Source organism: Drosophila sulfurigaster, chromosome 2R, assembly GCF_023558435.1.
Source record: "Drosophila sulfurigaster albostrigata strain 15112-1811.04 chromosome 2R, ASM2355843v2, whole genome shotgun sequence".
Classification (NCBI taxonomy): domain Eukaryota; kingdom Metazoa; phylum Arthropoda; class Insecta; order Diptera; family Drosophilidae; genus Drosophila; species Drosophila sulfurigaster.
In genome coordinates, this window is record NC_084882.1 from 25,522,970 (window position 1) to 25,538,187 (window position 15,218).

The 15,218-nt window shown below is 40.8% G+C and overlaps 2 protein-coding genes across 2 annotated transcripts in view; both read left to right on the forward strand.

The window, feature by feature from the left end:
- Positions 1 to 1,141: 1,141 nt before the first annotated feature.
- Positions 1,142 to 5,316, forward strand: LOC133836359 (glucose dehydrogenase [FAD, quinone]). The gene is made up of 4 exons (XM_062266807.1): positions 1,142 to 1,288; positions 3,222 to 4,438; positions 4,503 to 4,789; positions 4,843 to 5,316. The coding sequence occupies exons 2-4, from the start codon at positions 3,247 to 3,249 to the stop codon at positions 5,209 to 5,211; spliced, it is 1,848 nt and encodes a 615-aa protein (XP_062122791.1). The 5' UTR covers positions 1,142 to 1,288; positions 3,222 to 3,246; the 3' UTR covers positions 5,212 to 5,316.
- Positions 5,317 to 6,113: 797 nt separating this feature from the next.
- Positions 6,114 to 15,218, forward strand: part of LOC133836362 (uncharacterized) — an 82,623-nt gene continuing 73,518 nt past the window's right edge. Inside the window, exon 1 of the mRNA XM_062266811.1 lies at positions 6,114 to 6,241. The gene's annotated coding sequence lies outside the window, so the exon portion shown is untranslated. The remainder of the gene's footprint in view (positions 6,242 to 15,218) is intronic.

A 15,218-nucleotide genomic window follows, 5' to 3' on the forward strand; every position in this document is an offset into this window, starting at 1 on the left:
ACTATGAACTATGATCACTCAAGTTGTGAGCTTGAAAACGAGTATGTGCACTCGTTTCAAATCCAAACATCAGCCAATTTGACAGTTGCCAAGTCATGCGAAATGAATATGCATAAAATCTGTGCAAATACCAGTTATGGAAGTCTAAACAAAGGCAGAGCAGCCAGCAGTGGAGGCAAAATGCAATTTGTTTGGATTTTTAGCAATAAATCCCATAGGAAAACGAGCGACAAAAAAAAAGCAGAGATCGAAAATAAAATTTAACAAAATGTTGCGGCGCCGGTACTGAAGGTCGAATGCGCCAAAATGGTGATTATGAAAGTGGCAACAAAAAACAGCTTAAAATTCGAAATCAAATGAAGAGTATCTTTACTGCTGCTGCTGATGTTGCTGTTGTTGTTGTTGCTGTTGTTTTATAGCTCTCTATGTGGCCATTTATGAATTGGGCCTTAATGTGGTTCGTATGCAAATTATAACGTTAGAGCTACAAAATTTGTAATCGTTGTAACATGAAGTCATCATTAAGCGCCTAGATACAAGCAATCAGATAAAAGATACGCAGTGACACAAAGTATCTTTGAGATTGATGTAAAGCGCAGCGTTGCATGACATTGAACTTGAACAATCATCGACAACAAGATAAATAAATAATCATACAATGCATGGCGGAAGCAACCAGAGATCATAGTTTTATTTGTTCGCATCTATTTGTTAATCGAACAGCACTAAATTTTGGATTAACACATGCTTGACATATGAGCAACATTATGGTGGACATAAAACGGGTGCTAATTAAATTTCCAACGAAAATATGTATGCAAAAATGTTCGATTGTGACTAAACCCAGCACACTTTACCGCCTGGCGAATCGGGGCAAAATCAAGATGCCGAAAATAGTTTTACACAAAAAAATGTAAATAAACTCGCATGAAATTTGCAAGTTCAGATGATGAACTTGAAATGAGACAATCGCGCTTCGCGCCAAAGCCTGCTCAACTGTTTATCTGTTTCGTATCTCTGGACCAAGGTCCGAGCTGCTTCGGGCTGCGTGTTGTCCCAAACGTAGCGCCAAAAGCTGACCGACTTAACCGGCAGCTACCTGTCTTGACTTGTCCGGCATAGGCTTCAACGTTGCATGCGTCGCCAGCCGCGTTTCATTTGGCGAGTGGACAGCAACGTGCGCGCATGCGCAGTAGCAAAATCGAGTTTCGAATAAAAACTGCAAAGTATCTCACACATATAAGTCGAAACATAAAGATCTATCGAAGGAGAGCAACACGTAACTTACGTAAGTGCATTCTAACTGCAGGCGGAGAAACGTGTTTGGAATATCCAAAACCTATTTAAATTGCTCTACATTTATGGGATGTATCTTGTGTATTTGTGTGGCATTTGACGTAATTTGTGATCGTCGCAAAAGTAATTATTCAAAGGAAAAAAAAAAATAAAAGACTTTAGAACTGTGTGCAAAAAAGTCAACAAGATGTGTTAATTGGTTTGCTGTGAGAAATGACGATGATTGCAGTGCACAATTGTGAAATAAGTGATACCTTTTACTGTGGCTTTTAAAAGTGAATTATGCCTAAGCATAACAATATAAAATAGTAGTAAAATAAAAGCTTTCTACAGATTTGAATCTTCAATTTATTAAATAATAATTCTTGCAAGATCTGATAACATGGCCCCAAGCAATTTCAACTTTATTTTCAATCGCTGATAACTCGAAACCCTTTAGACATTCGTCGCGCCAGCTATTAAAACTTTGCTAATTGGACACAGTTAATAAACTTAAATGTCTGCCGTGGCATAAACTCAATTAGGGCAACTGGCAAGTGGCTGCTATCGCTGATTGAAAAATGTTCGTTATAAATAACAATAAATAACAAATTTTACTAAAAATTATATTTTTTTATGTCAGCCACTTGCTACAAATGACGAACTGTTGTTTGTCTGTAGGCCAGACGAGAAGAACATTAACGAGCACATTGCCCTTCGGTCGCTAATAACCCTTGAAACCCTTGACGTAGGTCAGTTCTGTGCGGGAGACCGTTGACCGGTTATTGATGTGCTTCTCAGCAAATTGTTGTGACAAAAGAAGTTAACCTGGCCCAGAGACAATTTCGATGTGTATGTTATTACTCGGTCTCGGTTATGTGTGTGCGTGTCGAAAGCATATTGAAGGCTGTGCACGTAAAAGAACTTAAGTACAGACAAAGGCTGAAGATGTATCTGTATCTTTATATTGTTACTTGTCGTATCTGTAACTCGAAACGAGTTGCCTTGTTGTCTGCCATCGTATTGGGGTTAATTGAAAACCTTCTTTTTTCTTTTTGTTTTGCTATTTATTGTTCGTGCAATTTTTTTTGCCTCTAATGGACTTAAATGTTAAAAATCCCCAAAAACCAAACAAAAATTTCGAACATTTAATTTGCATATAAAGCAATTTATTTTTTTTTTTTGGAAACGCTGCACACCCACCACTTTGAGCAATTTCATTTAGTTTATGGCACAACAATTGTGTCGATAGGTTAGTCAATTTATTTGAGAAATTGAAATTGGAGCTGTTAATTTATATGAAATTTGAACTACCATGAAATTTCCATTTACTTACATTTTAAATGAATTCCAATGAATTTGTAATTTTTAATTACAACTGCAAGAGTATAAATTAATCGCTTCATGTTTATATTGCGCCTTTTATCGGCTTTTATGTATTTTGTTTATATTTCTTATATTGATTTTGACTGTGTTGGTGCGCCTTTTATGAACATCCGCGTGCGTTTTATGGGTCAACGTCAACGGGTAAATATTTTTGCTTCGATTGCGCTCGAATTATTTTTTGCGAATTTTGCTTTGGTAACTTCTTCAATGTTTCTGTTTTGATCACGAACCGGTTAACGATCTTTCGTCTGCACAAATGTTTTGTTTTTGTTTTTCTTTCTTTTTCGCCTTTGCAAATATATTATTATTTTTATTGGCGGGATTGACGATGTAACCTGAAACTTGTTGAACTTGAGCTAAAAAAGAAAATCAATAACATGATATCACTTTTGATAGCCAACGGGGTGTGAAATATGTTTTGGTCAGAACTAAACTGCAACAACCAAAAAAAGTGAAATCCAAGGTCAATGCAATTTGCAAGTTATTGTTAATATGCAACCAGAACGTTTCAGAAATTAACATTCGTTTGCGTATACTTAATATATCTATTCTTCTTTCAGATACAGATACAAGCAACTAATAAAGATGCGATTAGTGTACATTTTGATATTCTGGATGTGCTGCGGGAGCAGTCACAGCCAGCTGTTGGTGGATCTGGTGAGGGACTTCGAGACTACATTGTTGAACACTCGCATACCGGACACCAACGACTTTCTGCCCGAGTATGACTTCATCATTGTGGGCGCCGGTTCGGCGGGCTGTGTGCTGGCCAATCGATTGAGTGAGATTAAAACGGCACGAGTGCTGTTGCTGGAGGCGGGCGATCAGGAGACGTTCATCAGTGATGTGCCCCTAACGGCCGCATTGACGCAAACGACACGCTACAATTGGGGCTATAAGGCGGAGGCAACGCCCAATGCCTGCCAAGGGCTGCGTAATGGCGTCTGCAATTGGCCCAAGGGACGTGGCGTTGGTGGCACAAGTCTCATCAATTTTATGCTCTACACACGTGGTCATCGTCAGGACTACGATGGCTGGGCAGCTGCGAACAACACGGGTTGGTCTTATGCCGAGGTGTTGCCATATTTCAAGAAATCCGAACGCATTGGCATCAGCGATCTGTATAAGTCCCCGTATCATGGCCGCAATGGGCCACTGGATGTGCAGTACACGGATTACAAGTCGCGTCAGCTGAAGGCTTTCCTCAAGGCCAGTCGAGAGATGGGCTACGACATAACCGACACCAATGGCGAACAGTTGATGGGCTTTTCACGTGCCCAGGCTACCATACGCCAGGGCAGACGTTGCAGCACTAGCAAGGCATTCATACAGCCGGTGTTGCATCGCCGCAATCTGCACATATCCATGAAGAGTTGGGCCACCAAGCTGCTCATCGATCCCAACACCAAAGTGGCCATTGGCGTTGAGTTCACCAAGCAGCGACAACGCTTTGTGGTGAGAGCCAGCAAGGAGGTTATTCTCTCTGCCGGTTCTATAGCCAGTCCACAGCTGCTGATGTTGTCGGGAGTTGGACCAAGTGCTCATCTGGCGGAGCATAATATTCCCGTGGTGCAGGATCTGCAAGTTGGCTACAATTTGCAGGATCACATTACACTAAATGGTCTCGTATTTATGGTCAATGATTCTACGGTGAATGATGCACGTCTGCTCAATCCCCAGGACATCATACGCTACTTATTCGCTGGTCAAGGACCCTACACGATTCCTGGCGGTGCTGAGGCATTCGCCTTTGTGCGGACGCCCAGTTCTAGCTTTGGTGAGTCTGTGTATTAATTTAGTTACTAGCCAATCATATTGACAACATATTTTCGATTACTTAGCCTCGGACTACGCGGACATGGAGCTCGTCATGGGTGCTGGCTCTCTTAGCGGAGATCGCTTTGGCACGCTGCGCGATTTGCTGGGCATCACAGATGAGTTTTATCAGAAAATGTATGGCGACTTGCAGCAGGAAGAAACGTTTGGCATGGTGCCAGTGCTGCTGCGACCCAAGAGCACTGGCCGCATCTCGTTGCGTAGTCGTAATCCCTTCCACTGGCCACGCATGGAGCCCAATTTTATGCAGCATCCCGATGATGTGCGTGCTATGATTGAGGGCATTGAAATGGTAAGAGATTTGATTGCATTTTTGAAATAGATTTTAGTATTGGTTGCTTACAGATCTTGAGGTTGGCACGCACCAAGTCCATGCAGAAGATTGGCACACGTTTTCATGCTCGACCCTTTCCGGGCTGCGATCATTTGAAATTTGCCAGCCAAGATTATTGGCGCTGTTGTTTGCGCCTTTATGGTTCCAGTTTGCAGCATCAGTCGGGGACTTGCAAAATGGGGCCATCTACAGATGCCACAGCTGTGGTAGATCCTGAGCTTAGGGTCCATGGCATACAGCATCTGCGTGTGGTTGATGCTTCGATTATGCCACATGTGCCTGCTGGGCACACGAATGCAATCACCATCATGATTGCGGAGAAGGCTGCTGATATGATCAAGAATGCGTGGCGCATGAAGATTGCACCACTGGACAAGTAGACTTGGTCAGTTATTGTTTAGTAATTTATATTTATTGTGTACAAGTCATTAGTTTAAGTGGTTCAAAGTTTTTATATTGTGATAGGCCCTTAATATGCTATTATACTCAGCCGTATTGCTTGTTATCAGATAAGTATATTATCGTTCTACATCTTATTTTAAGCATGCCCCAAAAAAGTATTTTGCTCCTAAAATAATAAAAAATTCCCATAAGTATCAAATCAATGCATTTCAAATATTTGAATTGGCCCGCCAAGCTTCAATGGTAGCCCTGTGTACAGTGTTGTGTATATAGTTGTCTCTTTCGCTCTGCTTACTGCGCATGGCTGTTCGATTGTGAGCTAGTTCCGAGTGTCATAGCACTGAGCTTAGAGTTGTGCACATTTCGCAGTTCGAATTGCGTACAATAGATGGCGGTTTATTTCAAAATGTGCGATTCAAATAAAACGGGGTAACGGAAATAAAAATTTGTTTTGCCCTGCAACAGAAGATGTATATGAGACGAATATAAATGAGTAACAGGATTTATTTCGCACAGAAGACGTGCACCTGTTACCTTTAGACCGAACCGTGCGAAATATTCCGAATTTTCAATTGAAGTTTGAATTTGATGTTTAATAGAAGCAGTAAAATCGCCTGAGATTTCAGTAAATAAATTGAACAACTTATCTATTAAATAGTTACCACCGAAGTGTTAAATTTGTTTTCGTTTTTACGGTGTGTTCTTTGCGCAGACGCCCCAACTGTCAATTGTGGCTGCTGTTGCGTCTCTGCCGCTGTCTCTGCCGACGCAGACGTGGCGTCAAGCAAAAAGTACCGTTAGTTGAATTCAGTATATTGGCGGCTTTCAAATGCGTCGCTTCGTTACTCGAACGGAAAGTTGAAAACGGAACGTAAGAAGTCGTAAGAGCGGCGTAAACTACGTGAAAGACGCAAGGAATAAAAACGAAAACAACAAAAAGTTGAAGTATGTGAATTATAGCTAAAATTAACGAAAATCGAAGTGAAGTGAATGCCGGTTAAAGCAAAGGTGAATTCGAATGAATAATAAATAATATAATAACATAATAACATAAGTACAAGCACAACTAATGCCGACACGTATCGTTTATGTGTGTGTTTATGTGTGTGTTAGTGCTAGTGAGTTGTGTGCGTGTGTCAAGAAATAGAACAACACAAAAAACTTTATTACATTTGTCGCCCGCCTCCACCTACACCTCCACCACCACCTCCACCTCCAACACCCAACACCCAACACCCAACTTCAACTCTACCTCCTCCCCCACCCCTTTAGAGTGGGCGTTTGAACCAAGTAAAAGTAAAAGCAATTTTGTTTCAGACTGTAACGTTATTGTTTTTGTTTTAGTGAAATTAACTATTTTTATGAAGCCATACACACAAAATACACACACTAAGGAGCACATTGCATGGCATATATAGTGTACACAGTACATTGGAACACATCCAGACGGCTTTGCGTGCTTTTGTTGAGGATTTTTTTTATAGCTCTTGCTTGGTTGTAATTGCCGCTCAGGAAATGGCCAGCCCAAGGCCTTGTCTGGCAGCAGTCGCGCTTTTACAGGTTTTTTTAACCCAGAATAACGTATGAGAATAAATGTAACCTACTTTGCCTCTCGGCCACGTGGCGTATGAGCAATATTTTAATTAAATTTTAAAACAACTGGCATAGAAACTGCCGCAGTCACATTCACACACACACACAACTTATAGTTATGCTCAACTCAAAGAATTGGATTTCTTTTTTTGCATGAAATCCTCAAGTTTGTTTTTTTTTGTGTCATCGTCAGCAAAACTTTGTATTCGTATTCGTGCAGCAGAGACTCGGATTTGAATCGTTAAGTGCTCTTTGTACGCACCAGTAAGCGACGTCAAGTGGCTAAGATTAAAACGTGGCACATCAATTATATGATTTAATCGCCATTAAGAAAAACGGAGACAAGTAAGTATCTTTTGTGTTGAAGACTATAAATCAAAGAGGGCTTTGAATAATGTGTTTAGTTTTCGTATTTCTCAATTATGCGTAAGCAAGGAAATCGTCTTAAATTTAGTAAAAGGAAAATGAAAATTCAATGAAGTTGCTTTTCGAGTATTCTAATCGTTAAATAAATGCATAATCTCTTGCAATTAACTTAACAATCCTTTGTTAACTCAAGTATTCAATATCGATCTATTCTCAATAATAATTTAGTAGAATTTTCTTCAAAGAGTTTTGCTATGATTGCAAAGTGTTGCAAATTTCCATTGAAATCAACTCATTTGCAAGCAATTGGCGTTTAAATCTAAATGCTAATTTCGCATTCGCATATTTAAGCTTCATTTTGGGGCTGTCTGTTAAGCTGTCATGCTGTCTTGCTGTCATTCTGTCAACCTGTCCTGCTCTCCCTGCTCCCGTTCACTTTTTGTGCCACAGCCACAGAGCCACGTCCATTTGGCATATTTAATTATCTGGCAATTCATCAGCGTGTATGTGTGTGTGTGTGTGTGCGAGCGTGTTTTGTCTTTAATTTGCAGCTCCCAGAGCTGAAATAATGGCACCCGCATAAAGGCTGGGTGAAAAGCAAACAAAAACGCACAGTTGCGATAATAATAAAAGAGTAATAAACAATAAAAAAAAACAAAGAGAGAGAAAGGCAACAGCGGACTGAAAGGCACGAAGCATTACCAAGTGAGGCGGCAGTCGCATAAATGGAATGACAATGAAAGTAGACACAGTTGTTGCCTTTTGCCACACACATGTGAGCAAGGTGAAGCAAACACACACACACACAAAGCCTGCGGCGGCTTCAGCAGCACCCCGAAAACCAAAAACAAAAACAGTGAACACAAAAAAATAAAAAAGGCCAAGGCAACTGAGGCGGTCACAAATGTCAGGCGCTCGCATTGCAACTACGCTAAGTAGTGGCTGAGTTTTGAAGCACGTCACATTACGTATACGCCCCATATTATGTTAACCCCATGCCGCCTCGCATACACACATTGCGTATACGCAAAGTTGCCACAAGAATATTACCGACAGTCACGTAGCAAAGCAAATTCAGACTCGCTGTTTTAGTGTGTGTGCGTGACTTGCCGTGTGTGTATATGTGTGTGTTGCTGTTGTTGTGTATGTGAGCGAGTCCCTTATCAGCCATCATAATAATTGTTGGGGCAATTCTCTGGCACTAAACTCACGCTATCCGCATGTAACATAAAAGTACGCACACATACACATGCACATTCACGTACACACACACATACATAGATGCATGTATGCGGACCAGTAAACACGCAACCATTTGGTCAGCCAGTCACATTCATTGTGGCCGGTTGGAATGTTGCCCAAGGCGCTCGGTTCGGGGCATAATTACACACGCATTTGGTGGTCATAAAAAGAACATTTGTGCAGATGTATAATGCATAACTGTGAACACACAGTGCAAAAAAGAACCGAAAACAAAAAGAAAAACCCAATGAAAAAGGCAAAAGACATGCGGGCTAATGAAAGCTCAACAGTTATACAACCATCAAACGCATTTAATGTGTACGCTCAGTATCTTTAAATTACATTACCGGACATGGCCAGGGCAGATGCCTTTGCCTGGCTGTTGCTTTTAGCATTTATTTATTATTAAGAGCAATTTTAAAGCAGCTACTTCGAAAAATGGGCACTGAAATAAATATTGATCAAATCGTTGCGAAACTATTTTGAGTTCGTTGTTGCTTATCCTGTTGTGCAAATTATGACAAATGAATGTTACTTAAGCTCTGCAGCTTACATAACATTGAGCACATCGTTTATGAGGTTCAGAGACCAAAGCAGACTCTTATGAGAATTGAGAGATCTGCTTTGCAACAACCATGTGGTAATCAATAATGATTTATGTTGAAAAACATTTTCGTTAGTCATTTTGCATTTTACGCATAGCTTAGCTTTAAAATGAAATTATTTGCATGCCTTTTCCCAAAATGCCAATGCCGATGTCGCTCTCGCTCTCGCTCTCGCTGTTGCTATTGCTATTTCTGTTGCTGTCTAGAAGTGAAGCTTGCCCAATGTAGTCCAGAGAGAAAGTGGAAATCCCTTTTGGCAAATGTCGCCATTGCGTTATTTGCTGCTTCCCTTTTTATGCACACACAAAACCGGAGAACGGTTACGTTTTATGCCAAATTCGAGCAAAGGCAACATCCTTTGACAGTCGACTGTCGGCTTGATTCTTGGCTCTCGCTTCTGCTTGGCTATTTGAGCAGGCAACGAGCCCCCTGGCGACCAAGCAATATCAGAATGAACGCGAAATCATCAGAGAATTTCAGTTTAAATGTGGACAGGCCTTGAGGCCATTTGCTGGCAACTGGTTTAAAGCGTTGTAAAATCGTATGGCGAAAAGTCTTAAATTACATCAGACAACACAATATGGATTGAAAGATGAGAATAACTTTGCAAAAGGCACTGAAAAATGATTATTACTTTTCATCCGGACAATAAACAATTCCATTAAACGAGAATGTCTGACTGCCAGAGAGAGAAAGAGAGCGACAGCCCACGCATTGCTCAAACTTGCCAATCAAATTGCAACGCCTGCCATGATATATGACAAGTAAACACGATCCATGTCACTGTGATACCCATGAAGCCAGCGTAGGTTATGGTGAGGCAGGGGTGGTGGTGGTGGCGGGGCAGGGGTTATGAAAACAAACGGCACAGCAGTAGCTATAACATTTGCAAAGGGCAAAATCAAATATGTATAAAGCAAACACGCTGCAAGCCTTGAGCGAACCATTGACCATGTGGAAGCTTATAGTTGGGGTCACTCAGTCATTCCACTCATGAATATGTTTTCATGACGATTGCCATAACTTTAATACCTCAACTGATTTCAATTTTACTGTCAATAATGCCTGCAAACTCTCTGCATAGCTCACCATCGCTCCGACTATATATTTATATTCATTATTCATTGGCAAATTGAATGCCCAATGCAATTTGAAACATGCAAATCACTCGGCATATTGGTCGTATGCTTGATATTTTGCCACATTGGCCACAATTGCTTGCATTAATTATACGCCTTGTGATTCTGACCATATTGTCTAGTTGGTTTTGTTCACCATGCGATGTTATGCAGGCGTGCTTGAGGATGTGTGGTAAACTAGCAAAACCTCTTCAATGAACTCAATGTATATATGTATGTTGACCTCTTGGCATTTTGCCATCTCGGCTATAATTGAGGTAAATGCCACTCACAGGTTATTTCACTTAGATGCCATTAGACGGATCGAATGTTCTCCCAATGTTTTCACCTTCGCACGCAGAAGGAAAGGCAACAAATTGTAATTAAATTGCAAAAGCTTGTCCCCCTCTTTAGCATGTTGCTCCCTTCTCGATTCTATTTGCAAATTAGCCACAAAGCAGACTAACGGGCTGACTGACTGCCGTTTGGCAGGAAGCAGTATTCAACGGCAGTGTTGACGGAAACGGAAGTCAGCCATTCCACACCTTTCTCTTTGTCTCATTTTCTCCGTTCGCTTTCGCTCTTACTGTTGCTATTGCTTTTTCTTCATTCTTTCATTCTTTGACCAAATGACGTTACCTTTTCTGCATTGTATTGTATTGTTGTATTCCTGTCTGTGGCTCATAAATATATAAAACGTTGTGCGGTGATGTTGTTGGGTTGTGGCTGTCCCTCGCATCCTGGCAACAGTCAACTCAGCAGACGTCCATTGTCATTGTCCTCTTTTAACGACTGTCAATGTGCTTGTTAGTTGCAGCCTCAGTGGAGCCTTGTCCTCATTGTGTATGGAGCAGGACTTATTTAATTTCGTGGCTACCTTTATGGTCAACAACTGGGCTGTCGAGTCAACGCTTATGACTAGGCAAAATGAGAGTTTGCCTCATTTCCTGCACAATCTCACAGCCATGCTGAAGAAGGCAACTCAATTAGATGCTTTCTTCGACTTTTGTTCGTCGCAGCATCTGGAAATCTTTAATGCTATTAGATTTCCTTTTCTTCTTTTGCTTTGTTTGGGCGTGGCTAATCTGGTTTATGTGGGAGGCTCTTGGACTGCCCGTGGCGCGCATTAAAAATGAAAAATGATAAAGCGCTCGAAACCAAAAGTCAGCCAAAGAAACCTCTTCCCGAATTTCCTTAACAACGAAGCTGATTCAATGGTAGGCCATTAATTTCTTAATCTGCTTGTAAATGATGGCAGATGGAGGGAGAGATTCTGGATTAATGCCAGGCACGAGGCTATATATTTCATGCGGATTCTAATTGCGGGTGCTTATTAGGTTCAGGGTCAGCGTAGGTAAATGCCTCCTACTAGGAGGCTTTTACTTTCCTACAAGGAAAAGTGTGTCAGGTTGTTAGGCCATAAGAGGGAAATGCCATTAAATGGATTGGTAAGTTGCCAAAGGATTTCAAGTACTCATTTCTTTAAAACTCGTGCAGACGACAAGGAATTTTACTTGTCTGCTGAGCAAGCCAAATGATTTATTATGATTTCAGCTTTGACAATGATAATCTGCACATAAGAAGGCTTGGGCAAGAATTCGTTCTAGCTGTCCTCTGCAGTCGGTAAGGCTTTGGCCTCTGTTTGAGTCCCATGATTAAGCACACTGCAAATTCAATATTATCGGCCAACTCATCACTAACACCGCCCCAATCCTCCCTCGATGAGCTGACAAGGGTTCAGAGAAGTGTCAGAGGCGACAAAAAAGCCAATCCAAGGGCAGGCAAGCAAATTCAGGCCCAAAGTTTAGACAAAGGTCTTTCTCTAACTCCTAACTTATCTCTCCCGCCTTTTCCTCATCCCATTTTAACAGCCGCGTGTGTCATTGTGCCTTAATGGCCTGGAAGTAAATGCCACAGAGCGTCGTCCGTTTTGTTGCTCAGCTTTGAATTTCAATCAAAGTTAACAAAGTTTTTGTCTTCTCTTTTTTTGTTTACACTTTTTATATTGTACTTGGCCATTCGACTGGCTGAATTTCAATTTCTGTCAAATTAACTTTATATAAATTAGAGCTAAACACAACCGAAAAGAACAGCTATTCATTGCTTAATGGAAACTGCTTTTGGAAATGACCGATTATTAAATTAGCTTTTTCTTTTGTCTAGAAAAGTTTCGGGTTCTCTTTGAAACTTGCGCCAAATTGGCAAATGACATTGCTATTTAATTTTCATCAGTTTTCGTTTTCCAATTTGCGGAGCATGCTTTTCAGCTTCCTCTTTTATTTGCCGTTCAGGTTATATCTCCCCAGTGAGGGGGAAATGCGCTTCGCACATGTGTGTGAAATGCATTTGCATAACTGCAACGTACGGAATAACTTTTATTGTCGCTGGCAAATGGCGAAAATCATATTCGCAATTTGCAGTTAGCTTTTGCATATGTATGAGTTGATGTGTCAGTGTGTTAGACATGAGTTAAAAGCTGCTCAGTCAGTTATTTAGTTATTCACTCGCATAATTTCATTAAAAATAGTGCAACGCTTGTTTAATTGCTTTTCATATTCATTTTATCACAAAGTCAACAAAAAAATCCAATAAATATGCAAACGAAATTCAGTTGCATGAATTTAATTTAATTATGACTACAAAAGTACTACATATAATATTGAATCTAGAGAATCCCTTTTAAAATTAGTTTAGTTCCATATCTACTAATCGACTGCTCCCAAATTTCATTTCCTACTCATAAATAGTTTCTTCTTGTGCTCGCATTGAAAGCCAATTAACTGCGTCCTGTTTACTACTTACTCCCAACCTGTTCTGTTCTCTGTTGTCTCCACTATTTATGGGCCATGCTCTGTGGGCTTTTAACGGAAAACGTTTAATGGACGCACACTCCAAAAATGTTAGCAGCTCACGCAAGCAACCTCTTCGTGGGAATCGTTCACCCAACTGGCATGAGACTTATGTCAGGGTCAAGTTGGAGTAGGAATGGGAAAGGGAGGATGTTTGTGGATCGGCTTATTGCCATGCTTACCATTAGTTAAGCACTTAAGCCAATTTTTTCAATGATTGTGGCCTTCGCAATTGGCTCTCGAACTGTCAGCTGACAGTTTGAATGTTCCATTATAGTATGATTGTGGAGCTGAAGCGAAGCCCTTAAAAGAGCATTTAATCCCCATTTATTGCGATATTTCTGCGGGTGTTAAATCGAATGCAGGTGACAGACAGACCCATGCAAAACAACATCCAAAAACCACAAATGCACCACTGCAGAACACATGGGTTGTATTTGTGGTCGCCCTGAGGCACGCACTTGCCATTGGCCTGCCTATCTGTCTGTCTCTATGGGTGCCTACTGTGGCCATAAATCAACAATGCGACATGTGGATTGTTGGCAATTTCGCGCTGCAACCTCAAAACATTCCAATTACGAACAATCCGCGAACACTGCGATAATCAAATTTTGTTGCCGGCTGCGCTAATTGCTGTGGCAAATGATGGAGGCACAGTTCCAATATTCCATTACACGATAGTTATTTGGGAGTGTAAGTTACACGTGTTTTTTAATGGAATGTATTATCAGCCGTCGTAAAACTTTATTTAATTCCATTTAATGCTCTTCCTCAGCTTAAGCTGTAATGCAAATGGATGGAAAATGCATTGAACCTTGGCCATCTTACGGATTAAGCAGAGCAACGGTCATTTGCACTTGAAAGACGCTTAAGAGTCCTGTTCTGATCCTGATCCCGTGCCACTCAAATGGAAGGAGACAAGATAAGAAAGGCTAAGACTGCACTCAATAGTCGCTGGGTGGAAAAGCAGCTTAAGAAATTTCCCTTCTGCTGTTTCAACTGCATGCAAAGCAGCTTTTCTCTTCACGCCCTTTCCCCCTTTTTCCATCATGCTAAGTGCACTCCAAAAATGGCAGCTGCTGGCTGAGCTAATTAAGAACTTAATGATGTGGCAAACTGGCTGCAAAAGGCTTCACGTTCTGCCACCTAATCTTCCTCTATTGACACCAATAGCATTGTGAGTGTATTAGTGCCAGCTGTGTGTGTGTGTGTGAGTCAGCTGTCCGTCTGAATGGTGGGCTGTGCCCGATGACACTCGACCGCAATTGGACAACCACAAAAGCAAGACCCTCCTTTTCTCTGCCTGATAGCTGAGTGCTGAATGTGTTTGCCACTCAATAAGTGGCACTCGGTGTCATCTAGTGGATGGCTCGACTAGAATTCTCGTCTCTTTTCGCTCATTCTCCCTGCTCACACGGTTCAGTGGCCAAACGAGGTTGTTCACTTGCTGTTGGCTGAACTACAAAGAGACTTCTTCTGATGATGTCAATTCCATGACAGCAAAGCAAAACAAAGGTGATTCAGTCAGCAAAGCAAATATAAAGTTGACCAATGTTTGGATATTCTTTTCGTTTGAGAATTCATCTAATTGTGTGGTTATCCTGTTGCTTCAGTTCGTTGGCTGTGTAAATTAATGAATTGGCTTCACTTTACAGTTTTATCGCGTTGCCAACGCCGAAAGTAGGCGAAGTGTGGAGAAAGAGAGAGGAAGACGTGACTGGCACGCAAAAGATGTCCTAAATGAATTTCTCTACTTCAGGTTTCATTTACAAAGTCCCAGCTGCGGTTCTCAACTAATTGACATAATACACAATAAGATATAGGGAGGGACTAAGGCAAGGATGGGGCTTCTTTCTAATTAATTAAATTATGCTTGCAAATAATTTTGTTGTTCTTTTGTTGCTCTCATTTTTACGTGGAATTTTAAGAGGCTTTTTTCATTAACTTGAAGTGTGTGAGTGCCATAGAAGAAGAGGAAAGGAATCCTTACTTACACTATCCAATGCCTTAAGTAATTGATATGGAATTAAATATTAAAGAATCTCAAAGGAAAAACACAAATAAAAAGTAGGAAGATTAATTAAACTAATAGATAGCATATTAAGTACTTAAATTAGGTTTAAATTATGAAATTTATAATATGAAATTAACTGAAATACGTTGATAAAGTGACAGTCTCTTCAATCTTTAATCTGATTTCTTCGACAAGGTG

Bases quoted from the DNA above. Each gene is read 5' to 3' on its own strand.
- LOC133836359 (XM_062266807.1), top strand. From the start codon at position 3,247: ATGCGATTAGTGTACATTTTGATATTCTGGATGTGCTGCGGGAGCAGT. The intron at 4,439-4,502 runs GTGAGTCTGTGT...TCGATTACTTAG, and splicing joins GACGCCCAGTTCTAGCTTTG to CCTCGGACTACGCGGACATG. The intron at 4,790-4,842 runs GTAAGAGATTTG...GGTTGCTTACAG, and splicing joins TGATTGAGGGCATTGAAATG to ATCTTGAGGTTGGCACGCAC.